Source organism: Tiliqua scincoides, chromosome 1 (assembly GCF_035046505.1).
Source record: "Tiliqua scincoides isolate rTilSci1 chromosome 1, rTilSci1.hap2, whole genome shotgun sequence".
In the NCBI taxonomy this organism is placed as follows: Eukaryota; Metazoa; Chordata; class Lepidosauria; order Squamata; family Scincidae; genus Tiliqua; species Tiliqua scincoides.
In genome coordinates, this window is record NC_089821.1 from 62,584,566 (window position 1) to 62,612,379 (window position 27,814).

The 27,814-nt window shown below is 46.2% G+C and overlaps 1 protein-coding gene across 1 annotated transcript; it reads left to right on the top strand.

Moving 5' to 3' along the window:
• Positions 1–5,236: 5,236 nt before the first annotated feature.
• Positions 5,237–27,217, top strand: LOC136644128 (NACHT, LRR and PYD domains-containing protein 12-like). The gene is made up of 13 exons (XM_066619697.1): positions 5,237–5,776; positions 7,395–7,461; positions 8,469–10,143; positions 12,041–12,127; positions 15,434–15,604; positions 17,270–17,455; positions 18,596–18,763; positions 20,046–20,216; positions 21,290–21,460; positions 22,315–22,485; positions 22,971–23,141; positions 24,442–24,612; positions 26,287–27,217. Exons 1-13 carry the CDS (start codon positions 5,237–5,239, stop codon positions 26,372–26,374), a joined length of 3,837 nt encoding a protein of 1,278 aa, XP_066475794.1. The 3' UTR covers positions 26,375–27,217.
• Positions 27,218–27,814: the final 597 nt, after the last annotated feature.

Below are 27,814 nucleotides of genomic sequence, written 5' to 3' on the forward strand. Positions count from 1 at the left end.
ATGCACAGCAGTTGCTCAGGGCAGCAGAGAACATACAATTGCATGCCAAGTGCCTTCCCAAAGACACAGAGTATTCTGATACCTGAATTAAACCATATTTAATCGCTTGTTTGCAAACGTAGCTGTTTCTATGTGCACCTAAGGACCCCTCTCGTGTAAGAATTCCTTTTTTGTTCTTACTCCCACAGTTGCTTAGAGTAATTTTATTACATGGAACTCATGTAAGCCATTTTTCGGAATCCATTCACTGCTTCCTCTCCTCAAAGTAGTGCCACACTACATACTACACGCTACAAGTGCACCTGTACAGTATTTTTCCCCATGTGTAGAAAAAATAGCTAGGGGGAAGGGGATGTGGAGATTGACAGCCCAATCCTATGCATGTCTACTCAGAAGTAAGTTCATCTTTAGGGGGGAAGCACATAAAAAATATTTTATTTCTCCAATAAAAAATGGTTTATAAATAAATAAATAAATAAATAAATAAAAGATTAACAAGTTGTGAGTTCCTGCACCTTTTTATTTACAAAAAAAGCACTGGATGTGTGCAAGGTGCAGTTGGAAGATGTAAAGAAACAAGCAGAAGATAAACAAGAGAGTAAGAAAGTGGAAAGGATGATGGTGAGGGATGAAATCAGAAGAGTGGACATGGAAAGGAATCAACAGGATGAAGAGGAGGCGCTGATTGAGATCAAGATAGACAGAGTAACATGGGTGCACAAAATACAAAATTTGCTAGAACAAAAGGCAGAAAAGTTATATCCCAGTTAACTGGAAAAGTGAACACATCATATACAAGAAAGTGTGGATCTATTAGATTTTGTTATAGAGATAAATTACTAAAGATATTACAGGAGAAAAAATGGAAAGTAAGAAAGAAAAAGAAACCTGAGGGTTAGAGAAAGCTGGAGGATTTACTCATTTAATAACAATGGCCCAAACATTTTTTTTTAAACATACGAAATTGGTAAAAATGAATTAGAATGTATTTTAAAAATAGATGTAAATGTGTGGAAGAATTGTTTTATATGCGGCTATTATGTCAAAGAAAAAAAAGGAAAAAATGTAACTAGATTGGAGAATGGTAAAGAACATATTATAAGAAATTGTTGGTTCCATTACAGCCTGGAAATCAGATTATTTTTATTTAATATTAATGAGTAATTGAAACTAGTTTAGGATTGATAGAAAGTGAATATTTAGAAAATATATTATAGGGAATTTGGAAGAATTTATTATATATGATATAAGAAATGCATAAATGATTATAAGAGTCAGAAGCAGATGGAAGAATTGTTCTATATGTGGTCATTATTTTTTAAAAATGTAATTAGAATAGTAAAGAATTGATTATAAGAGATTGTTGATTTTGTCATATCTTGGTAACTAGATATAACTTTGCTTTAATATTAATGAGCAATTGAAGTTAGTTTACGCTTGATACAAAGTGAATATTTAGAAAATACAGTATAGGGCATTAGGAAGAACTTATCGTACATGATATAAATAAATGGATAAATCAATAAGAGGTAGAAGTAGATGAGTAAGTAGATTAGGTGGTATAGTATGTTTAATTAGTAATGGTATATGGTACTCAGAACTCTTAAATATACGTTATATGTTTGTATTATTTGTATTGTTTTGTATTGTGTGATGTCTGTGTGTGTTAATTAAAAATAATATTAAAGAAAAAATTCAAATCTTTTTACAATTGAGTTTCCAAACCTCAGGGTTCTGGTGGAACTTGGGTTTTTGACATGATGCTACATTTGAATCAAACTGCCAAATCATGGAATGGTCTTCCTTAAAAACAATATAATTACTTGAAAGAAGAAATAAAGGCTTTACAGAAGCCAACATCTAATATCTGACTCTTCAAAGTAGTTGGGAAATTGCTAACAATGGTTGCTCGAAAAGAGCAATCTAATGGCATGATCCTACCTTCTATGTGCACTGGTATAGCGCACACTGTCAAAAAGTACTTTGCAATGGCGTAGGCGTTTCTGGGGCTGGTTCTGAGATCCACGGTGGCCTAACCATGATGGCACAAGGAGCAGCACACACCAAGGATGCTGAGTTTCATGCTTACCAGTGCAGAGGAGAACATGGCAGGGGGGAGGGGTGTAATGGGGTGGGGGAGTGTGGCAACAAGGGTGGGGGATGGGTGGATAGGCCAGTGCAAGTGGAACAGGCTCAGCAGTAGCACTGCCACTGATATCCTAACCCCTTTCCTGGGCCTGATCCATCAATACCGATCCATTTGAACTTGTATCATCAATTTCACTGGCATGGGTTAAAATAGTCCTGTTGTAGCTGCTAGGACTTACCCTGCAGAGACCTCCAGTGTGCGAAATTCCTATGCAGGATGCAGTGTAGCCCGTGCTGGCACTGCTGCATCACTGTGTGGGAAGTTGCGCTGGATTGGGCTGTCCATTGAATCCAGCTCCTATAATTAGAGGCAGTCTAAAACAGTTTTATTTTTTCATGGATGGCAGTATTATCCTTAAAAAAAGGGGGGGGGCTGAAAGCAGTGTAATAGGTATCCCCTGCTTTCTGACAGTTTATTTTTCAACTATCCACTCTTTCAACATTTTTCAATTATACCCAATTCAAGTCATTCATTCAACACATGCTCCCCTTTCTCTGCTGTTCTAAAAGCTAAAATTGCCCTCCGCCATGTTGATTTGCATGTGACATGGTGATTCAAACTGTTTTGGTGTGTGTGTATGTGAGAGAAAGAGAGCACGTGCCAACTTTAGCACCAGGTCTGTTCCCATTCCTGAAGGCTTTAATGAGAGTCCATTTGCAGAAGTCTTTGTGTCGAAGCAGGAATTTGCAAGATAAAAAGGCATTTGCAATTTGCTAGCTAAAAAAGCATTGGAAGGAACATTTGTAAACTAAAAAAAGACCAGGTTCTGCTTTTCAACTGTTTCCACTTTTTGCCACTGCTCAAGTCCCTAACCTGTTAAATGAGCGAGGGATGCCTGTATGTGTTTTTATTGCAAATTAATATTTTAATCAATTATAAAGCATTTTTATCAAGTGTAATCACTATCATATAGGTAGTATATGTGTGTTTTATGCCTGTGGCTGTCAGTAGACACAGCCACAAGAATAAAACAGGCACAAAACAGATCACACATACACCAAAGAGCCCAACTATATAGTCAACTATAATTAAACGTACAGGAGCCATTTAAGATTTGCGTGCTACTTGTATGAACATCTACAGTGAACCTAATGCTGCCAAACACAAATAAATTAAAACATTGAGAAGATAGCAGCTTGAGCCAACAGAATTGAACATAGCATTGAATTGCTATGGGAACAAACTGGTTTTAAAGTACAGGAAAAAAATGCACCAAGTGACCATTAAACATTTGCTTACTCATGAGTAAATGCAAACGTCTCGCTCAGGTTTGCTTTCCATAGGGTTCAATACATTTATCTGTTTGGTGGGAAGGATGTCCTTCTCAAGTGTTTTTGGGGGGTCTGTGTGCATTGGATTAGGACAATTCTGTGGTGTTGCATTCCTCTCGGCCTGCCCTTTCCATTGGACTATGGCACAATTGCCTACTTATGAGTAAACACACACTGTGGCTAAGTTTCACTTTCCAAAGGGCTCCATGCATTTTCCTTGGCAGCTTCTGAGCCTGCTCAGAAGATTCTACAGCCAGTAGCAACAGGGATCCAAGGGAGTTGGAGGCTCAGAAACACAGTCAAGACGATCCACAGACACTCCGCAGCCACTTTAATAGGTACATGGTGGTGTTATTTCGTTAATTGAGCAGGATATTGCATTTTTTGTTTTATACGTCCAATTTTGCATTATACAGGTCCAGCCTATTTATACACGGATTTTTTATACATGGATTTGACTCAACAAGAATGGTCCCTGCAAATGAGAAGGAATTGCTGATCCCTGGAGAAGGGAAAATATGCATCCCTTTAAAATCAATGTAAAAAACTGAACAGTCCTTTAACAGCAGCCTCCTTAATGGGGGGGGGGGGCAGCTGGCTGACAATTCATCAGTCCTGCTCTCTACAGCAGACCCCTCCCTTCCCCCTGAGCATGTGAAAGAAAGGTGATCATTTTGCATTGGTGAAGGGAGAGGCTGAGTGAAGGGCCTTTGTAAGCTCTTGGAGGATGACTGATTGATGGATTGTCTTCTTAATGACTCTTATCTTACATCACAAAGGTCAGCAAGGCTGTTTTTAAATCACCGGAGCAAAGAAACTTTGTTTTTTAAATTGATTTGCTATAGTATGTTTTTTGCCATCCAAAACATGAGTGCTTGGAATGGAACCCATGCAAATAATTAGTCTCAACCTGTAGTGGCATTTGAGACCATGTAGTGATCTTGAGACCGACACCTCATGTGTCACCTCCACACTTGTACTGCAGATCTTCCCAGCTGTGGGGCAGAAGGGAAAGAACCCACAGAATTCTCCATTCCAGGCTCCAACAATGTCCTGTCCACAGCTGGCGTTGCTACTTTGAGCTGGCCTATTTGGTAATTTTGCCTTTTCTTAGTTTGTAGATCTATACCCCTTCTTTAACCAAGTGGCTTGAGACAGCTTACAAAGACTGAAGGCACAATGAAAACAGTGAAACAAGAAATGGTGTGAAGAATGCCCTCTCCCCCCTCCTCATTTTTTTGCCAGTTGTTATTGGATATTTCTAGTTAGAATTTCCCCATCTGAAAGGGAAGCCTTTGTTTCCCTCCCTCACCCAGCATATCTAGTCAGGGTGGGCAAAGGTTGTATACAGCTGGTTGGTCTGGATGTTCCACAAATTCTGTCTCTTATTGATTTCCCACTTGCTAAAATAAAAGATTTTAGAATGTCTTTTAATATACTTGTTTTTCAAAACATTGGAGTGGGGGAGGGGGAAAATACAATCCATAAGTAACAGGCTTTGTACCTGACTGGTATTCTGTATGCTGCAGAATGGAGGATAAAAGATGGATAAAATGGGAGCGCATGGGCCCTAAGGACATCATGATGCTGGCATTGCCTTGGGAGCCAAAAGCCCAGAGTACACCTCTGCAGGGAAGCAGCAGGTTTGGCACCCACCACATGCTGCGAAGCGGTGAGGGACCTGCCAGTGCATCGCCACAGACTTCATTTTAGGATTCCTGTTGGCACTTATGTGAAAAAGAACCATCCCTGGAAAGGCTCCTTGAAAGAGAGTGGAACAGTGTCAGATCTCGCCCATACCGGCTTCGACCACCAGATGCCGCTGCTTCGCTCTCCAATTGCCGGGACCGGGAGCAGCCCAGCCCAGCCCAGCCCAGCCGGCGGCAGCGCCTCCCAGTCCCTCCTCGGTGCTTTCCCGGTGAAGCTTCCTCATTGCCCGGAGTGCCGCTGTCGTCATCGTGCGCAGGCGGAGCCGCAGCCCTCAAGGGGCTGGTCTCCTTCTGGTCCCGCTGCGGACGGGCTGCCCTCAGTCCTGGCCCCGAGATCGGGGGAGCTGCTTGTCTTGCGGCTGCGGTGCAGGCGGGAGCCTGGAAGGAGCCGGCTGGAGAAGCCCCTCCTGGTTGGCGGCTGGCCAGGCACGCCCGAGATGGCAGCAGCGGCGCCGGGTGAGCGTGTGGGGCGCCTGGCAGCGAAGCGCCGCGGTCTGCCCAGCTGGGCGAGTTCCAGCGCTGCCTCCCGTGGAGACCAGTGCGGGGACTGCAGGCGCTGCTCGTCCGCGGGCTCTGCGGTGGAAGCGGAGAAGGAAGCAGAGTGGAGGGGTGTGGACGGCAGGGACGTGTGGTGGGTGGGGGAGCAGGTGAGGCGGAGCCTCCCCGGAGTCCTTCCAGAAGTGCTGCCACCCTGTGAGGCGCCGGGGCACCCACGACCCACACGCAGAGTGTGAAGAGCGCAGAGCATGTGGGTTGTGGGTGCCTGGGCGCCTCACAAGGCAGTGGTGCTTTTCAAAGAACTCCAGGGAGGCTCTCCCTCACCTGCCTTCCCACCCACTGCACATCCCTGGTCTGAAAGGGAAGGGGAAGCACAGGCTTCCCTTGTTTAGCAGTAGGTAGCAGGTGACAGGAATAGGCAACCCTGATGCAGAGACCTGTTCCGTAGATAACTGCCCCCCATGTGTCCCCATGTGAGTCCCATGTCCCCAGCTGTCCCCATGTGAGCTTGTGACAACTTTGAAACACTGAAAACTGATGAAACTCTGCTCTGGAGATAGACTGTGTGTGAAATGAATGAGTTGATAGGTTACATGTTTCTAAAAATGCAACCCACATATATGTCAGGCCGCAAAATCAGGCTCCTCTTGTTCTGCCTTGGCCTCAAAGCCATTGGCACAGGGTGCTTGGGAGTAAGATCACGCAGACAGGCAAATGTGGGGCAGGAAATCACACATGTCCTTTATCGCAGTGATGTTCAACTTTTTTAATCTCAGGGCACACTGACAAGGCACTAAAATTGTCAAGGCACACCATCAGATTTTTGCCAATTGACATTGCACACCATGCTGTTGGTGGGAGCTTAAATCCTCCAATGGCCCTACTAATACTTCCCAAAACTCCCGTGGCACACCTGCAGACCATTCGCGGCACACCAGTGTGCCACATAGTGGTTCAAAATGGCTGCTTTACCATATATTAGAATAGATTATAGCAGGCAGGGGACCCTGTTTAGATCATTTGAATAATGTAAATGGAATCATATTCTCTATCCAAGATTATATTGTCCATGAGATAAGGAAAGAGATGGATCAATGATGTGAAGGGAAATTTAACTGAGGTTAATAGAATCTGATCTGAGGATAATAGAATTTGATTTTTGTTCTCAAATCATAATTGCAATCTGTTTATGTGGGAAGTTGGTGAGATGTACAGCCCAATCTTAAACAACTTTCCAACCTTGATGTAGCCATGCCAACAGGATGCATGCTGCAAGCAGTCACAGAGGCCTCCTCAAGGTAAGGGAGCATTGCAGCTGCATCGGTGCTAGAAAGTTGGTTGAGATTGGTCAATTTGTATACTAATTGCTTTAATTTATTTAAGCATCTTGAAGCATGGATGTGTGGGACACCTGCTTCAGGCTACAATCCTATCCACACTTTCCTGGGAGTAAACCCCATTGACTATAGTGGGACTTACTTCTGAGTAGACATGCTTAGGATTGGGCTTTCAGTCTGTTAACTATCTAAGAAATTTGAAGAAAGAATGAAAAATTTCTGATGACCGAACAGATGCTGTTTCAGGGGAGTGGATGGAATTTAACTGGTATGTATTACAGCCCAATCCAGTGCTGGGCTTATGCTGACGGATCAATCAATCAATAATTTATTACGGTCGCTGACCAGTACAAGCTGACAGATCTCATGATCCGTCAGCATAAGCTTTGTTCCTACACTGTGAAAACTGTGCCATCATTGTGCACTTAAGAGCCACCGGCACAACCAGCTGGAGACCTTGTGCACACCAGACACTCCTAGATACCCTGCTGGAGCAGGTAAGGTGGCAGCAGAGGCACTTCCAGGGGTGATTAGGGTTGAGAAGGGGCTGAACTGCGAGCGGGAGGGGTGGATCTCAGCAGAAGCAGTGCGCACCAAGATTTAAAAAAAAAACTCCTTTTCCAGTCCAAAAACATCAGACTTACACCAGCTGAAAAGCATAGGACAGGAGACTCACTGGAGGCCACTGGGTCTTTAGGTGGTAAATAAAAAAGATGTTTACTTACACATTCCGGGCCTTCTTGTGCCCCCTCCCACAATAGCATGCAGTGTGCATTCTGTAAGCAGCAGTACATGTTCTGGGTTGGCAGAGGATAGGATTGGGCTACTAGGTGATTCTGATTTCTTTTCACATAATCGGTACTCATGAAGTGTCCTGTTCCTGAAGAAAGGAGGATAGTCTTTGAAAGGGGCCAGGAGGTGGGGGAAGCAGGTAGGAGGCATTCTTTTATGGGGGGGGGGGGGAGTGATTTATACCAGATGGTGTATACAGTACCAGTCCTTTCTTCACTCTGTGATTCCTAAAGAGCAATTTCATGTTGATTGCCAATAGCATAGTTTTGACTAATCAGTTTGCTTAGTGGTATGCATAAGGGTGGGTGAGAGCGATGATGTGTTTTTAGTGGTCCTATATAGCATTTCCTTTTCTGTACTGCTAATGAATGCATAAACTTTAAGAGGTTTTGATATCTTTAGTCAGATTTTATTAGACACCAGGGTTTGTCCCAAACAATTTGGACAACTGTGAAAAACTTACTTGAAGGATGAATTGCTTTTGTTTCCAAACTCCTTTTTCTGTTGTGTTATGCTGGGGAGAACTTGCAGCTTCTGCCCACAATGAGGTCCTGTTACTGGCAAATCTAATGTGCAAAATTACCCTGTCTTTGCATATCTTACCAAACATTTGTATGGGGTACAGGAGAAATCTGTCCATAGCTTCATCTGATTGCTGATTTTCTTTTTAAATCTGTTTGCTATCTCTGTTCATGGATGCTGTTTGAATCAGGTTACAGGAAGAAATACAGAGAACATGTCAGGAAGAAATACCAGGCGCCAGAAGATGGGAAGTCTTGCCCTGGGGTCCATGTGCCATTCAGTGAACCTTACACAAAACTAATTAAGGCAAGTGAAGAGGATGGAGCGGATGAATTCCTGCAGAGGCGATGGAGACATAGAGGGATGGTGCCTGAGCAAATGGCTGCGACCAGCATAGACGCCCTGTTCAGTAGTGACAGCAGCATGGCGGAGACTGTCGTGCTACTGGGAATGGCTGGGGTGGGAAAGACCACGATGGCCAGAAAGATCCTGCTAGACTGGGCCAGTGGGAGGCTTTTTCCAGAACGCTTCGATTCTGTTTTCTACATAAGCTGCAGGCAGCTGGATCTGGTGAAGGGACAGGCTAGTTTGGCTGACTTGATTTTAAAGAATTACCCTGAACTGACTCCAGAAGAAGCTATAAAAGAACTTCTGATGAATCCCAACAAACTCCTCTTCATAATGGATGGCTTCGATGAGCTGAATAGTTCTATTGAGCTGCAAGAAGACAATCTAAGTATCAGTCCCTGTGGGAAGAATCCATTGAGTGTCCTTCTGAATGGTTTGCTCACCAAGAGGGTTTTTCCTGAGGCCTGCTTGCTGATCACGACCAGGCCAAACGCCTTGGGCAGCCTGGAGAACTGTTTGCAGTCCCCTCGCTATGTGGGGTTGTTGGGATTCACTGCAAAGGGTAGAGAAGAATATTTCCACCAGTTCTTTGGGGATAAAAAATTAGTGGCCCAGGCGCTTAATTACATCAAGAGGAATGAGGCTCTCCTTGCCATGTCCTTTGTACCTGGTGTTTGCTGGATCATCTGCACTGTGACGAAACAGGAGCTGGAAGGGAGCAGAGGAGATCTTTCTCAGGTGCCTGACAAAGTCACAGCAGTGTATGCGCTTTATCTCTCCCATTTGTGTGCATCTCCCTGCAATAGTGCTGAGCGCCAGAATCTGAGAGGACTTTGCTCGTTGGCTGCTGAAGGAATCTGGAAAAAGAGAATCTGGTTCAAGGCAGAAGAAATCCAGAAGCCAGGTTTGGCTCCCTTCGATTCTCTCCCTCCCACATGGTCTGAGAATCTCTTCCAGAGAGATCCCAATTCTGATGACATCTATAGCTTCGTCCACCTTAGTGTGCAAGAGTTTCTTACAGCTTTGTTCTATGTTTTTGAAGATGAAGCCAAAGATTCTGAGACTGCTAAGCAAGAGACAAAAGTATTGCTGGAAAGCAAAGATCAAGGGGATTTGAGTTTAATTGTACTGTTCATGTTTGGCCTTTTAAACAGAAAAATCACGAAATACGTCCAAGAACAGTTTGGATGGAAAATGTCATCTGCAATTCAGGGTGATCTGCTGGAGTGGTTTAAAGGGCACACACAAATTAACTCAGTTTTTCAAAATTACGATCAGCTGGAGCGTTTCCATTTTTTGTATGAGATCCAAGAAAAGGAGTTTGTTCAACATGCACTCAGTCATTGGACTGAACTAAAAATGGACTGGTTGAAATTCACCCCACTGGATCAAGCAGCTCTCTCCTTTTGTGTGAAGCACTGCTTAAATTTGGAGACTCTTTCTTTATACACGTGCTCATTTCTATCAAAAGGCCCTGAAGCCAAAGAACTTCCAACCCTTCCCAGTTCGTTATGCCAGTAAGTCATATTGGAACCTTTACATTGATTTTGAGCAGCTATTTATATTATTATTTTTACCTTCTGATAACAAACATTATCCCAAGTTCTGTGAGTACCAGTGCAGTTAAATTGACTTGCCCTTAGCTTTACGCTAGCAAGAGAAATCTACTGTTTTTATTTTAAAAAATGGAAAAACAAAAAAGGCAAACCAATACAATGCCTCAGTCTTCTTCTTGCTTCTCCCCTCCATACCCGCATTAAGCCAGTGCTAAACTACAGAGCAGGGTAGCCGTACTTGCTTAACACAAGAGCCACATAAGGTAAACTTCAGATGTTTGAGAACTGCAATATTTAAGAAACATTCTATTCTTATATACATTTAGTCACCACAAACATTAAATGTAGGTTTTAACCCAGCGAACTTTCAGTTTATATCTGGCAAATAACTGGAAAGCTTGGAAAAAAAATTTATTTATCTTTTATGTTAATAGTCATACAAAATGAAGCTCAGCCTGCATATTTCTGCAAATCGCACATGATATGTCAAAGGGCCACATACGGCTCACAAGCCACAGTTTGGCCACCTTGCTATAGAAGGTCACGGGTGGAGGATCCTGACAAAGTGCGGACCACCATTGGTCATAACATGGCCCTTTCCTGCCCTGTTAATTGTGTGTTTAATATTGTTTCTTTGGATGATGTGACGATTCTGTTTCTGAGAGCACCACCTTTCAGATTTGGCATTGTTCTCATTAATATTAAGATTCAATTCATTGTTCCTTTCCCTAGGTCACTGGTTCTCAAACTGCTCAGGTGTAAAACTCCTGAGTTAAGTCTTTGTGGGGGAAGGGGCAAAGGCAGCGACGCAACCCCCAGGATCGCGTTGCTAACGGGGACGAAGGGAGGGTGTTTTTCCTTCCAGAGGTCTGCTGCAGGTGCAGGAGTTGCAGGGAGCCCCGCGCAGCCCTCTGCAGGGCTTCTCAAAGTCCTAGAACGTTGGAAAAAAGCTATCACAAACCACTTCCTGGTTGCAGTTGCAAACCAGGGATGATTTGCGATCGTTTTCCCCCAATATCCTGGGGGTATCCTGGGGTACCCCCCTGGGCATCCCCCAATATCCTGGGGTATCCCCCAATATCCTGGGGGTAGCGTCGCTGCCTTTGCCCCCTCCCCCTCAAAGACTTACCTTGGATATTTTACTCCCAAAAAGTTTGAGAACCACTTGTCTAGGGATCCTGGGGATCGCATTGCTGCTTCTCCCCTTCCCCCACCCTTTAAAGAGGAAGTATTACAGGAGCTGGTGGGTCACAACCCACCATTTTGAGTACCACTGCCCTAGTTATAAATACACCTAATGCAACCATCCGGGAATACAGTAATTGCATCTACCTGATGTCTGCATATGTTGGCAGTACAGTCTGGTGGCAGAACTTGGTTGGGAAGCGGGGAAGAGATGGGGTAACCGAGTGGAGGGGCCTAGGGAAGTTGAGGTCTCTTCGAGGCAGTTTACAAAGCAAGGACACTAGCCTGAAGCAGCCCAAACAGAGTCCAGATCCCTGAAAAAGGACATGTCTACACCACACATTTAAACCTAATGGGTTTAACTCTCATGATGGACTCTCAGCCAAGGCAGTTTGAGGAAGTTCTCTGGAAGGCTGGGTCGCTTTAATGAAGAGTTCTCAGCATCCTTGTCAAACTACAATTTCCAGATTATTTAGAAGAAGCAGCAACAACTAAACTTGTTTCAAACCAGTTTAAAATACGTAGGGTAGATGACCATTAAAACCGTTTCCTGTCTCAATCAACAGAAAGTATAGAGTAATTAGTATGCTTATATTTCATGTGACACTCTTGTTATTTGGGAAAAAGAGTGAACTCTGTGGGGTGGGTTTTTCTTTTCTTCCTTTTTTTTTAGGCAGGTTCAGAAGACTCAGAAGCATTCAGAAATGCACTTGCTCTGCCAAGTACTAAAGGACTCCAAAAGCAAAATAAGGAAACTAGAGTAAGTCATGATTGCTTCTTTTCTCCCTTTCACTCCTGAGTTGTTTAGCAGCTGGTTCTGCTGTCAGGGATAACATGTAGATATTGCCTCCATCTTAAATGTGTGTTCTACGGAATCTAGCATCTAGGAAGGGCAAACCACACCTACTCTTTTGGGTAGCATTACTTGATGGACTTATGGACCAATCTTACCCAGGCTTTATGCTGACAGATGTTGCAATCTGTCAGGATAAGGCCCAGACCGCTATGCGGCATCTGCTGCAGTGGTGCACAGGTCAGGGCCAAAAGCACAAATGACTGGAGGCCCTGCGCGTGCACCAATGACTCACATAGCTCCTTCCAGAGCAGGTAGATCAGCAGGGGGACAGATCAGGGGAGGACTGAGATGGAGATTGGGCTCGGCCAGGGCAGCCATGGGTGGATCTTGGTAGCACTTGTGGCACTGAGATGCTATCCCCCCAACCTGGGCTCAGCACTTACCTTTAGACCTACCCAGATTTATGCCCGCAAGGGAGCTGGCATATTCCTGAGGAGGCCTATTGGGGATTAGAGAGTGGCAGAGTAGGTAAGTATAAGATTTCTGTACCTACCTCTCCATGGCTGCCTGGTCCTCAGCCAGTCTATAGCCTGAAGCAGAGGCTGCATCGGCACTAATGCGTGCTGTCTGCTGGCCCAGGATAGGGGAATAATAAAAGCTTCTTCAAATATGTTAGAAGCAGGAAACCTGCCAGAGAAGCGGTTGGCCCTCTGGATGGTGAGGGAGGGAAAGGGGAGATAAAGGGAGACTTAGAGATGGCAGAGAAATTAAATGAGTTCTTTGCATCTGTCTTCACGGCAGAAGACCTCGGGCAGATACCGCTGCCCGAACGGCCCCTCCTGACCGAGGAGTTAAGTCAGATAGAGGTTAAAAGAGAAGATGTTTCAGACCTCATTGATAAATTAAAGATCAATAAGTCACCGGGCCCTGATGGCATCCACCCAAGAGTTATTAAGGAATTGAAGAATGAAGTTGCAGATCTCTTGACTAAGGTATGCAACTTGTCCCTCAAAATGGCCATGGTGCCAGAAGATTGGAGGATAGCAAATGTCACGCCTATCTTTAAAAAGGGAAAGAGGAGGGACCCGGGAAACTATAGGCCGGTCAGCCTAACATCCATACCGGGTAAGATGGTGGAATGCCTCATCAAAGATAGGATCTCAAAACACATAGACGAACAGGCCTTGCTGAGGGAGAGTCAGCATGGCTTCTCTAAGGGTAAGTCTTGCCTCACGAACCTTTTAGAATTCTTTGAAAAGGTCAACAGGCATGTGGATGCGGGAGAACCCGTGGACATTATATATCTAGACTTTCAGAAGGCGTTTGACACGGTCCCTCACCAAAGGCTACTGAAAAAACTCCACAGTCAGGGAATTAGAGGACAGGTCCTCTCGTGGATTGAGAACTGGTTGGAGGCCAGGAAGCAGAGTGTGGGTGTCAATGGGCAATTTTCACAATGGAGAGAGGTGAGAAGCGGTGTGCCCCAAGGATCTGTCCTGGGACCGTTGCTTTTCAACCTCTTCATAAATGACCTGGAGACAGGGTTGAGCAGTGAAGTGGCTAAGTTTGCAGACGACACCAAACTTTTCCGAGTGGTAAAGACCAGAAGTGATTGTGAGGAGCTCCAGAAGGATCTCTCCAGACTGGCAGAATGGGCAGCAAAATGGCAGATGCGCTTCAATGTCAGTAAGTGTAAAGTCATACACATTGGGGCAAAAAATCAAAACTTTACATATAGGCTGATGGGTTCTGAGCTGTCTGTGACAGATCAGGAGATCTTGGGGTGGTAGTGGACAGGTCGATGAAAGTGTCGACCCAATGTGCGGCGGCAGTGAAGAAGGCCAATTCTATGCTTGGGATCATTAGGAAGGGTATTGAGAACAAAACAGCTAGTATTATAATGCCGTTGTACAAATCGATGGTAAGACCACACTTGGAGTATTGTGTCCAGTTCTGGTCGCCGCATTTCAAAAAAGACATAGTGGAAATGGAAAAGGTGCAAAAGAGAGCGACTAAGATGATTACGGGGCTGGGGCACCTTCCTTATGAGGAAAGGCTACGGCGTTTGGGCCTCTTCAGCCTAGAAAAGAGATGCCTGAGGGGGGGACATGATTGAGACATACAAAATTCTGCAGGGGATGGACAGAGTGGATAGGGAGATGATCTTTACACTCTCACATAATACCAGAACCAGGGGACATCCACTAAAATTGAGTGTTGGGCGGGTTAGGACAGACAAAAGAAAAAATTTCTTTACTCAGCGTGTGGTTGGTCTGTGGAACTCCTTGCCACAGGATGTGGTGCTGGCATCTAGCCTAGACACCTTTAAAAGGGGATTGGACAAGTTTCTGGAGGAAAAATTCATTATGGGGTACAAGCCATGATGTGTATGCACAACCTCCTGATTTTAGAAATGGGTTATGTCAGAATGCCAGATGCAAGGGAGGGCACCAGGATGAGGTCTCTTGTTATCTGGTGTGCTCCCTGGGGCATTTGGTGGGCTGCTGTGAGATACAGGAAGCTGGACTAGATGGGCCTATGGCCTGATCCAGTGGGGCTGTTCTTATGTTCTTAGGATTGGACCATTAGTTTTTCTTGAGCCAAAAGCAGCCAGATTGGGAAGGCCCTGCAGATGGGACTGTGGCAGGTGTCAAGATTTAAGATCCCTTTCACAATAGTCCCAGTCTGTGAGGAGCTCCAGTCTGACTGCCATTGGCTAAGGGATTAGTGCCACTCCAGCAGTACATTGTTTTCCACAACAAGATCGTTGGTTGGAAAAAGCAGCTGGCCAGTGTGCAGTTGCCATGTTGGCTCAGTTCAGTGCTGCCTTGCAGGTCCCCTTCCTTGCCTTTTCTGTACAAATATTAGAAGTCAGCTGTGGATAAAATGAACTGTGTCTGTGCCTGCTTAAAGTAGAGATGCTTTTAAAGCACTTTCAGATGTCATGTGCTTGCCTGTGGCATCTTCCTTTCTTTCCAGCACACTGGCATGAAGTTCCTGAGGAACTGAGAGCAAAAGTGTTTGCTAACTCATCAGGAACGTTAAAAATAGTTTTGTGTGAACCATTGAAGAACCAAAGAAGGGAAAATGGATAGAGGGGCATTAAAATTCCCATGGAGTCAGCGCTGCCCTTGGGTGACCTGTGCACAAGGAACACCTGTGGCTGTGCACCTTCACAGACAAGACCCGCCCCAGTCAAAGAAAATCTGTTCACTGGATGCCCAGAAGAAAGAGCTGGGCTGACGGAAGTGCTTCTGTCCTCTTCCGTAGGCTTAATGGCTGTAAACTTACTGACGGCTGCTGTGCAGATCTCTCCACCGTTCTCTCTACAAATCAGATGCTGGCAGAACTGAACTTGCAGGCAGCTCGACTGAAGGATTCTGGACTGAAGTTCTTGTGTGAAGGCCTGACTCGTCCAAACTGCAAAGTGGAGAAGCTACGGTAAGCATGGCAGAAACTCCTTCTGTCTAACAATCCCAGCAGAATGAGAGCTTGTAGGTGGGGCATGACATCTGTTACATTCATGGGTGCAAAGTGCAATTCTGCAATTGTAACATGTCTTTGTTGTAGCAGAGTCTCACCTTCTTAGCTGCCGGTCCATCCTGGAGGAGCTAGAAATGACCCTGGAGCCTTAAAGACCTACCTTAGCTCTGAAACGTCTGTGGCAGGCACTGCAGTTTCTTACGGTCCTTCCTCTGTACATCAAGGATGTCTTTGGGAAGGAACAGGAAGTCCTTCTGCAGACGTTCTGTGTGATGTGAATCTTGTTTCTCATAATATAATGATGTTTTTCTCATTCAGTACATTCCAGCCCTCTGGCCGACGGCATTCCTAATCTGCGTTTCCTATAGTTTCCATGTTATAGCTTCCTGCGTGGCTTTTGCTTTTAAAGCCTCCATTGTTAATTTTTGTTGTATCTGAAAAATTTATGCCTTGCTTTATCTCTTAATGCAAAACGTCTTCTAACGTCAACAACCATATAGTAAGAGCAAAGTTCAATGCAAAATACAAATATTTTTAAGCTATGGCCATTGCTACGGAATGAGAATCCGAAAAATATGAAGGAAAGACAGGTACTGACTGAACACCTGCTATCTCTTAGTAGAGGAACCAAAGATGTAGCATCTTCCTCACGTTAGCAGACCAGTCCTGTGGACTAGTTATGACAGTGGAACAGAGATCCCATACAGGCCATACACACAGTGCACTGCTGGCAGCCATTTTGGAGCCGCCACTGCAAATGGCAGTGGCCCACTACCTCAGCTGGTGACTTGCTTGAGAGTGGGTAGGACAGCGTGGGGGGCTGGATCCTTGGCAGGGAGGAAAAGGAAGTAGGCATTTTGGGGGAGGGACGAGAGAGCTGGGAGGGGGTGGATCCAATGGCAGTGGCACATGCTGGAATACATCCTCTCTTTTGAAAACCTCCCTGTCCCTGAGGTCACAGAGCGGATTTGGTAGTGGTTGCCTTGCCAGTGTACAGAGTCTTAGGGTCAAGCTACATGTGATATTTCAAGAGTTCCCAGCCTGGATGGGCTCAGTTCCCTTTTAGCAGCTTGCTTGTGATAATGGTAGGAGAGGATGGGGCTTAAACCTGTTCCCCATAATCCCTATATTTGAAGGAACCTCACCTGGCTGATATTTACCCCATGGAAAAGTGCCCGTTGGTAGCAGGATGAATATCAAATGGATGGGAGGGGGTTCACAAAGCAAAGCCCCATTATGTCCCTTGCTGCTGAACTCCTGATCTTCGGAGACCCTGTTCCAGCTACTCTCAATGAAGGAAAAATGGAGTTGATCAGGGCTAATCAGATCACATGCAGTTTGGTCAACATTAGACTAGGGAATCTGTGGGCAGAATGGGAGAGGATTTTTCTCAGGGATCAGGTGTGCTCCCTGAGCGTAGCCAGCCCTGTAGTGCTTCCTGGAGTGGCACCTCCCTCTGCTGCTGTCTCCTGCCCAACTGCACAACAGCTGGGGGGAAAGTAGGCCCGCTGCTCTCCACGCAGTCCAAGTGGTGATGCTGATGTCAGTTGGTGTCTCACACCCTGTTTGCCAGGAGAAGCAATGAGGACTCACACAATCTCCACCCACATTCCTCTCTTTCAGGTTGTGGGGCTGTGACCGTGACCGTTGCCTGACCCACGCTTGCTGCAGTGATCTCTCTGACGTCTTCAGTAGCAGCCAGACACTGACGGACCTGGCGCTGGATTACAATTCTTTCCTGGGAGACCAGGGAGTTCAGCTGCTGTGCAAAGGGCTGGAACATCCCTCTTGCCAGCTGCAGAGCCTGGGGTGAGTAGGCAGGTGGCTCCCTGTCTTGGTGAACAGTTTGGTCAAGCGCAGCTGGTGCAGGACAACTGCACCCTGGCAGTGCATAGAGAGAGGTGGAGAGAATTTAGTTCTGACATCTGACGGATCCCTCCCCCCACTTGTTACATTTAGCCACATATTAGCACTTGCACATCTGGGGCACAAAGCCATCATTTTCAAACCAGGCAGCGTTTTTGTTTGGTTTTTCACAGCAGGCTGCATGGCTGCCTTTGCACCGTGTTCAGCATCCCCCCAGCTGTCTGAATGGAACATGGCTTATCCTGGCAAATGGCGTTTTACAGTTGTGTTGCAGAACTCTCTTTCAGGGGTGGCACAATTTAGAACTCCACCTGATGCCACCTCGAGTCTGCTGCTGTCACTTCCACACTACCAAAACAAAAAACCCCAACTGAACTCCACGTGTGGTCTTTGCAAACCCAGAAGTGCAGGACTTCCAGTCATTTTCCAAAGGACCACACCAATGACAGAGCTCCTTCATTGGCATGGTCCCTGTAACTAAAGCCAAAGTCCCACTCTTCTGTGTTTGAGGAAGCCTCACAAGGAAGCTTGCTCTGTGCTCTTGGATGAAAACTTCCTTGGACTGTTCTTGGTGAGAAAAGAAACTGCATTAAACACAAGTAGAGATAATGGCTTGGGCTGTTCCAGCACAATGTGCGGTTGGTGTTTGCTCACCCTTCCTGCACAGACCTCTTCTGACATGACACTGTTCACGTGTACCCATGTGAATGACTCTACGTGTGTTCGTTTTAAATGTTAGCATGTTGCCTGGCTGATTCAGTGTGTATGTGTTGCTGTACGTACATTGAATGCAAAGTGGAAGGAGGGCACATCATGATACTCTGGGGCAGTCAATGAGGCATTATTATTTCAGGCCAGTCTCAAAGCAGCACTATTCTGACTCAGCCAGAAGGGACTTACTGGTGCCCGTTTTCACAGGAAGGGAGACGGATGGAATAGAAATGTCCAGGCAGATTAGAAAGGCAGCTCCCCTCCTCTTCTAGGCCACACTGCAGGCTGGAGACAGCTCATCTTCGCTATACAGCAGGGAGTCAAGGAGCAATTCCCAAAGTCGTGATCGTTTCCCACTCTTTCCCCACGTAGGTTGGAACAGTGTTGCCTGACAGCTGCCAGCTGCCGGGATCTCACCCCTGTTCTCTGCACCAGCAAGATGCGGAAGCTGAACCTGGAAAGGAACAAACTGGGAGATGCAGGAGTGAAGCTGCTGTGCGAGGGCCTGAAATACCCAGGCTGCAAACTTCAGACTTTGTTGTGAGTGCAGGCTGAGTGAACAGGAGCAGGGCTCTGGCTGTCTTGCCTTGTTTTTGTCTATCATGCACAGGCTGGGGAGAAGCTGTCACAGATAAAGCCACCACAGGAGGCAGGGGGTTGGAGGCCTCTGCTCCATCACACTTCTGATCCAGATCTCAGTGCCACTGCTCCCCCCAGCATTGTGCTCTTGCAGCCATTTTCAACCACTGTGCCGTGGCATGCTGGTGTGCCATGAATGGTCTGCAGGTATGCCACAGGAGTTTGGGGGAGGGTCATTTATTAGCAGAGTCTTTGGGGGATGTGAGCCCCCCACCAACAGCATAGTGTGCCTTGTCAGTTGTCAAAAAACCAGTAGTGTGCCTTGACCATTTTAATACCTTGTCAGTGTAATGTGAAACGAACAAGGCTGAAAATCACTGTGCTATTATTAGTGGGAAAAGACCACACACTGACTTTCAAGGTTTTTTCCAATTAAAAAATAGTATGTGAAGGAGAGGGCATGATCAGGACTGGAACTACAACTGGGCAAAGTGCTGAGGCCCCTTACCGCCCCTCCCCCCCATTCTGCCCTGTTTCATAGCCCCTCATTGCACTATTTAAAAACTAAAGAAAACAAAACACACAGGCCCATATCCGTCATAACCTGTAACTTGACCCTCAGTCAAGCATATTTTAGATTAGACATAAATACATCTAAAGATCATTGTTTTAGTCTTAGACTGTTTGGTGCTGTAGTATCAGGGGTTGAATCTTTCCAGGAGACTGGACAAAATCTACTCAAAGTCTTCCTGATAAGGAAGGATAGAAATCACAAATGCCTTTTATCCTTGTGGTCTGCAAAGGAAAATCAAAGGATGAACCAGTTAATCTATTAAGCTGATGCACACATTGCCATTCAGACATTCAAACTGGCCTTGACCTGCTCTCTTGATGGGTTCATGAAAGCCTATAGTCATGCCAAGGAATTGTCTGTGACCTGGAAGTCCATGCATACATTGCTACATGCAACTGTAGGGATTTCCAGAATCAGTGAGATACATGCTAGTTTGTGACCTAGTTTGTGATGCTAGAAATCTTTGCAGTGACTCTGATGGGTCTGGGGCTTATATGCACCACCCATATAGTGGTGGGTGAGCTTAACAGAGCTTGCAGTTAGCTGAAAGTTATTCGTTTAACTTACGACTGATGTTCTGCTGCTTCATAACATTCACTTCATTTCAAGGAGAGGAATGAACAGATAGTGATTTCACTTGCACTAAGTGGTGCTTTTGATCTCTTGCAGACTGGGAACATGTGAGCTGACAGCTGCCTGTTGTGGGGATCTCTCGTCTGTTCTTGGAGTCAATCCAACACTGACGGAGCTGACTCTGGACTATAATGTTCTGGAGGACTCAGGTGTGCAGCTGCTCTGTGAGGGATTGAAGCAGCCCAACTGCCAGCTGCGGATATTGGGGTGAGCCACAGTTGGATGATGTTTGACTTCTAAGCCCCCAAGGCGATTAGCACCTTGACAGATGTGGATTCGATGTGTCTGCCATAATGAGCACATGATGTTATGAAACGTGTCCAGGGAAAGGAAGGCGCCTTCTCCCAGGTGTGATTCCCATTTTGCACATGGGAAACTGCAGGCAGCATCCTAAATCCTGCATTCCAGTGTATTTGTAGGAAGAACTAAAGACTTGTGCATATTTTTAAAGTTTCTCGAAGCTTCTGAATTTGAATTTTCACCTTTCTGAGAGACAAGCCAATGGAAAAATGACCAAAGAGACAGATTTAGCTGGAAGGAGAGAAACACAGATGGGCAAAGCAAGAGAAAGCCATGATGGTGAAGGGAAATTGTGATAGTTCCATGTTCTTGACCAGCTTTGGAGGTATTGGCCCTAAGCGGCTGATCCAGCTGGCTTCCTGTTCTCTCACCCATTTTTCCCCCCACCAACAAGAAATGTCACTTCTAGGGGAATGTGGGAATGTCTCCTCCGGGTTTTCTAAGAATAGCTCTAAAGAGCCACTTACAGTCACACGGAGATTTCCCAGCATCGCTATACCGCATTCAGCCACTAGATGGTGCTGAATATAATTGTCTGGTGTTGCTCTGCAGGCACTACTGTGAGAGTGATTTTGACAGAGACCCTGAGGTTCAGTATTATTTTTAGAGAGGGAGGGTTCTGCCTAGGAAACCCCTCAGGCTAGCCCGATCTCCTGAGCTGGTGGCAGTGGATTCAATCTACCAAGGCTGTTCTCCAGTAGGCTATATGCCCAAACAGGGGAGAGAAGGGAGCAGGAAGGGAGTGAGCATGCTAATCACTAGGTGCTACTGCCCTGGATCAGTATGCAGCTGCTGGCAGCCTTGCTCTTGACTCTGACATAGGTGCTCAGTATTCTCAGGAGGCCTCATGGCTTCATTCTGATGCTTGGGAAGGAGGCCTTTAGAATTTGCCAACAAGTGTACAGGAGGGGATGTCACTGTGGGAAACACAGAAGGGAGGAAGTTTTCTTTTACTAAAGATGCTTTTCTGTCTCCTGCAGGTTGGGGCACTGCAGCCTGACAGCAGCTTGTTGTGGCGCTCTCTCTTCTGTTCTAGCCACCAGCCAGTCTCTGACAGAGCTGGTTGTGGAGTGTAACACTCTGGGAGATGCAGGCGTGAAGTTCCTGGGTGAGGGACTGAAGCACCCACGTTGCAGGCTGCAGAAGCTAAAGCAAGTAACGGTGGGGAAGGGTGGCACTGACGAGGAGGCTTAGCTTGTGGCCTTCAGAGAGAATGAAGGGATCCCAGAAAGAGACGCTCCTTCTGTCCTCTGTAACTGGGTGCCTGTTTTTGGCCGCAGAGCTTCTGCTTTTAGACCAGGGACAGGTCTAATTGATTCAAGGTTACTTCCAGTTCTCTGGTTCTGACCTATTTACTTTCCATAGCTCTAGTGTTGTTTTCCCCATTAGACTTAAAATGTCTGACCTCGAGCAACAGCTGCGTCACCACTCATGCTGCCTGCTACTGATTCAGCATGGAAAGTTTCTGATCCAGAAATCCTTAGGAATATGGAACCCAGTTTTTGCTGTGTAGACAATATCCCTTCTAATAGCTGAAGGCCTATTGAGAGAGCCATTCTGCAGTTCACTTTCTATTCTTGGAGAACATCGCACCATGTTAGATGCAGGAGTCACATCTGAAGAGAATAGTGGGGCGAACTGGAGACACAGGAAGAGTCTCCTTATGCAGCATCCCTTTAATCACAAAGGAACCTTGTTCTATGAGACTTGTAGTTCTGACACTTCTACTGTGTCATGTCAGAATGAAGTTCCATGGAGATTAAACTTTGTCATGTGTGAAGTGGCAACCAGAGGAAGTAGGATAATGAAGCACTGAACCTCTCCTGCCACTTTCCCTTGGTACTCCACTGACTCAGGGAGTCCAGGGATACCTGCTATGCAGAGTGACGGGTAGTCCTGGCCTTTGCATCGAGATGTCCCCAATGGAGGCCTGCTCTACTTGCCATTCAAAGTATTGATGGTGGTTGTGTTTGACCATAATTGGGCAACTGCTTGTCTCCTGCAGCTTGTATAATTGTGATCTCAGCCCTGCTTGCTGCAAGGATCTCGCCTCTGTCCTCAGCAGCAACGGAATGATGTCTGAACTGCTCCTGGGAAGCAACAAACTTGGGGAACTGGGAATGAAGCTTCTGTGTGAAGGACTGAAGCATCCACACTGCAGGTTACAGAAACTGTGGTAAGGAAGAGCTGGATTCCTTTCTGGCTGCAGTCATTGGCACCTGGACCACGATCTGGAGGTGTTCAGTTGTGCATTAGTATGAAAAATATTTCTATACCACTTTTCAAAGCCAAAATGCACAAAGTGGTTTACCTAGGAAAATAAAGTGCACTGTCCCATTTTCAGGAAGTTGAGACCTGTCCTCTCACTTTCCTAAGCTTCCCTTCTCTCTCTATTCCACACTCTCCCCCCATCCAACATGGCCTGAATCTGCTTTTCTGAAATCTATTTACTTGCCTATCTCATTCGAGACTCCTTCAAACCCATCCCTCCTCCACCACTCAAGATAATCAACCCAACCACTCCCCTTCCTGCCTTTCTATGTCTGCCTCCCCTCCATCTTTTTGTCCTTTCACTGAGCTGCAGCTGTCTTCCCTTCCATCCCTCCCCAAGCCTTTACCAGATAGTACATTGCTTGACCAAAGTGTGTTTGTGTCCTGCAGTCTGTGTGGGTCTGAAATCACACCTGGTGCTTGCAAGGAGCTCTCCTCTGCCCTCAGGATGAGCCCGATGCTGGAGAATCTTGATTTCTGGGACAACCCCTTGGAAGATTCTGGAGTCCGACTGCTCTGTGAGGGGCTCAAAGACCCAGGCTGCAGATTGCAAGTTCTGTCGTAAGAAAGATATCCAACTTTCAAAATACACAGCACAAAGTACACTTATACTTATTGACTGTACCTATGTGTGCAGATAGAACTTTTCTGCATGTAATCATTTTGTAGATGACTCAGGGCCCAATCCTATCCAACTTTCCAGCACTAATGCAGCCACCATGCAGCCCCATTGTAAGGGAACAAGCATTCCCTTACCTTGAGGAGGTCTCTGTGACTGCCTTCCCACTGCAGGATGCAGCGGGCTCCACATTGGCATGGCTGCACCAGTGCTTGAAAATTGGATTGGATTTGGCCCTCAGTTCTTCAGGGTGGGGCAGGCTGCATGTCTAAGGCTTGTAGCAAAATGTCTTGAGTGTCCGTCACCCCCAGGTTAATCTTGGAATCTTATCTTGGTGTTGCTGGACGTGTCTGTGTTCCTACCGCTCTAAATGGCTGTAGCAGCAATAGCAAAGCTCACCTTCTGTGCCATTTTTCTCTGCTTGCTCCAGCAGCAGTGGAAGTGGTTCTTCTCCTAACTGCCCTCAGAGGTTCCTTTGTCATCCCAGGGGAAGCTCCCTGGTGCGGATAGGCTTGCCAAGAGAAGGCAGTCACAAAAGTGGCAGGCACTACCTTTGTACTGGGCCTTTGAGGGCAACTGCCCAAGGGTTCTGACCAGTAGCATAGCTAGAGGGGAGTTACTACACAACATTTTGCAGGCACCTGAACACGCCTTGCAAGCAACTCCTCTCCTTCAGAGCTATTTTGGTTGGCAAAAGGAAAACAGAGGTGTCTCCTGCATTTTTCTCTCACCAAGCGGAATAGCTCCAAAGGGGAGGGGGAGGGGCTGCTTGCAAAGCGTGTTCTGCCACCTGCAAAACTTAGTACTATGACCCCCCCTTCTAGCTACGCTACTGTTCTGACCCTTTAAACCAGCCCTGCTTCAAATCATTTGTATTACAAATTATGAAATAGGTAACAGTGCACAAAAAGTAGCGATGGCGCTGTTATTGAGCTTTTCCACAGCAGTCAACGAGGACTAGGAAGTTGCCTGTTTTCTTCCCTTGAAAGCTGCAATTCTCATTTGGTTGGATTCTATAACAAATTCTGTGTCATGAATACCTGTAATGCTCATATTGTGAAATAGAATGATCAGAATTAGGATCATGAAGAGATCTGGATGGCTGAGGGTCATTTCACTGGACAGGGAAGGTTCTCCTTGAATTATCCACTTCAGCGCTGGGTGGAAATATGGACATCACATCCTGAAGTATTGGCGAAAGGTCAGATTTCAACAAGTAGTTATTTATATGGTGCTTTGCAGGATGTGGAACTGCAGGTTGACAGCAGCTTCCTGTGAGGATCTCTGCTCTGCCCTCAGCACCAGTCGGAATCTGAAGGAGCTGCTGCTGGAGGGGAATGAACTGGGAGACGCAGGAGTCCGGCTGCTGTGCAAGGGGCTCAGGCAGCCCAGCTGCAGGCTGAGGAAAATAGGGTATGTAGGAGCCTCTGTCTCTTTTCAGGAACGATCCTTTTCTTGGCCTCATACAATTTTGGGGTCGGTCACATCCATCTTTTTCCTGAGAGTTTAGCGTACGGCTGAGGAACAGAAGGGCATGTAGCCAAATTCCAGCCATGTGTGGCATTGGCCAGAAGAATGGTGGAGGCAAAGGGAAGTTGCCTGTTCAGGAAGTTCTTCATTTGAATATGGGCTTATATGAAGTGCTGGCTTGTGGGCTGCACTGTGAGTGTGTTTCCCACAGACAAGGCCAGAGAAAGGAGTGTTTGAAGAAGGGGAAAGAGGCGTGAGGCAGTGAAGGGAGAGAGCAGAGAGATGGAAGTGAAAGGTGAGGCTGAAGAGGAAGCGAAAGAGGAGGGTGATGGATGGAGATGAAGGGGGACTGGGAAACCACAAGGGGCAAGTGAGAGGTGAAGAAAGAGGGAAGGAGCAGGAGGCTGGGCAGATGGCAGGAAGAGAGATGGAAACCAAGGGAAAGGAGAAAAACCAAGCATCTCCCTCCTGGACTGCCCTGGGTCTGTTTTGGCTGCAAGGCTTTGGTCAGTACTAGGATCTCCCTCTCCACTAGGACTGAACCAGGACCACTGAGCTGGCAGGGATAGTCCAGGCATTGACAGTCCCCCCTCCCCCCTGTGAACCTAGTGCTAGGCTGAATTCCTTGTGACAGGTGACAGAAAGCGGTGAGAAGCATGAGACACAACTGAGGACTTGTTCTGTTTGGAAAGGGTGCGACTCCACTGACAGGAGAAGAATAAATGGTTGAATAGCATCCCTTTCATTTTGGTTTCCTTGTGGTCATATGCTGGCAGGGTGGGTCCTGTATGCCATGGATGCTGTATATACCTTTTATTGAAAGACTTTATATAAATCTTCTTCTTCTTAATAATACCCCAGACACAGACATGCATGGATGTGGGTATCTCAGGAAGGGACAGCTTTGCCTAAGAAACCTACCTTAGAAAATTCAACTAGTGTAAATGTCACAGATTGTCCCTTGCAGGATTCTACATAGTATTGTGTGGGCCTCCCTTCAAAGCCGTGGCAGCCTGCTCTTCCTGTGGCAGCCGCCCCCACTGCTCAACAACATGACCCGGGTGGGCCTCCTGCTGCAAAGCCTGCTGGGACGAGCTCTGCCACCGTCCCCAGCTAGTGCCCAACCTGGCGACCACTTCTGGGTTTGCCATGGGGCATCTGGGTCACTGTTGTCCTCATGTTCTTATGAGGAGCTCAGAGAGTGGGTAGGTTCCACACCAGCCAGGTTGTTACCCATGACCCCCTGAGTGAAAGCGCAGGAGGAGGAAGCCAGGTGACTTAACTTGGCCGTGTTCAGCTGCGGTGAGCCCCAGAAGGTTCCTTGGGTTTCCACCCTGGATGGTATGCCTTTACTGTCTGTGGCAGCTGTGGTAGAATGGACCAGGCAGGCTGCCACACTACCCTGACCATACAGCTATAATTCTAGGAGTTGGATTTTGTGGGTCTTCACAAACAAAATTTTCACAGCGCAAACCCAGAAATACTCAGGATCCTTGGGAAGACACAATGACAGTTCAACGCTTTGAAAAGCATGTTAGTTTTGCGATGCAGAGATACTCCATTAAATATTGCTCCATTTCCACTGCCTTGAAAAATAAGCATTTTTCTTTCGCACAGGCTGGATACTGACAAGTTAATGGGAAAGACTGTGGAAGAGCTGGTTTCCCTGAAAAGGTTCAAGCCTGATCTCATTATAGACACCTAGAAGAAGTTACAGTGGTGAATAAGGACAGTATTGGATAAGGAAAGACTACCAGAATCACTGAATGGAGTTCAAATGAAGCAGATCACCTGCTTCCATCACTGAGCAGCAGCAAAGCCAACATTCTGGTTCCCCTTCCAGCCAGCAGCAACAGTCAAGATGGGAAGGAACTTGGAGCCTAGAGGAACTAGATCTGCCTATGGACCCTTCACCGCTCAGGATTTGGGCAGCCTTCTAAGAAATGCTGTCACTGGTATTGTAATATCCATATCTACCTTAGCTGTTTGCTGGCTGTATGGACCAGATGCTGACAATATCCTACCTCAGAAGGCCAATGCTGCTGGTCTTTGCAACTCCTGATCTCCCCCAAACCTTTGACTGGTCACTGTTGGAGGCAGAGTGCTGCGCTACTAGTGGAGGCAAATATTTACACCCGCACCCACTGTGGACTAGCTTGCATACTGTTCCCACAGACCATGGTTGTTTACCCACACTTTGCATCTATCTTTCCCCGGGAAATAGGCTCAGAGGGTGATGGTTTTGGAGCATAGTAGCGGAGAGCTGAAAGTGGATATATATTTGCTGCATGTCAAAGTTCAGGCAGTTGGACAAATCATTTAGATTGTCAAACCAATACAATGGCCAAGACTTGACATGGTGTAATGTTTACTCCTCACTTACACATTACACATACATGTACTCCTATGTTTGAATGAATGGATTTAAACCTGTATGGCGTCATCAATAACACATATTTGAATTGCCTTTTTTTTTTTGCCACACATTGCTCTGTTTTCAGCTCCTTTGGAGTACATCTGCAGACTGAAGCTTCTCTGCACAGATCTGCACAGAATTTGGGCAGGTAGCGATGCCTGTCGCCTAGTCACTCAGTTACTCTGGGTCAAATTTCAGACAGGTGGGAGAAACAATTCAGACATTATGGGCAATAGAATATTCAGGGGTTACCTTAACGTAGCATTTTGCTTCTCCCCTTTAACTACAGTGGTGCTTGTGTGCCTGGATAATAATCATTATTCCAAGAATTTTAAAAATTGCCTGCAGTGTGTTTTGTACTTTATAGAATAACAAATAAAAAGGGAGGTCCCTGAGGTGCTTCCTCTCTACAATCTGACACAGAGGGAGGGAAGAGTCAGATGTCTTGAGGCTTTTCAGCAGGGATGAGGTGCAAGGGGACTTGGTTCAGGGCCTCAGCCTCTGGCCCCTTGGAAGGCAGTGATGAGATTCCCAGGACTGCGTAGCTGCCAGGGGCCAAGGGGGTGACACAGAGGCCTTCGGGGATGTGGGGAGCCCCAAGTCTTAGAATACTAAAAAGAAGCAATCGGAAACCACTTCCAGTTTGCAGTCACCCCTGCTGAGTCTTACTCTACACTGACTCTGAAAAGCTACAATTTTTGCTTGCCTCGACCAATAAATATATGCACG

Bases quoted from the DNA above. Each gene is read 5' to 3' on its own strand.
- LOC136644128 (XM_066619697.1), top strand. From the start codon at position 5,237: ATGCCGCTGCTTCGCTCTCCAATTGCCGGGACCGGGAGCAGCCCAGCC. The intron at 20,217-21,289 runs GTGAGCCACAGT...TGTCTCCTGCAG, and splicing joins TGCCAGCTGCGGATATTGGG to GTTGGGGCACTGCAGCCTGA. The intron at 21,461-22,314 runs GCAAGTAACGGT...TGTCTCCTGCAG, and splicing joins TGCAGGCTGCAGAAGCTAAA to CTTGTATAATTGTGATCTCA.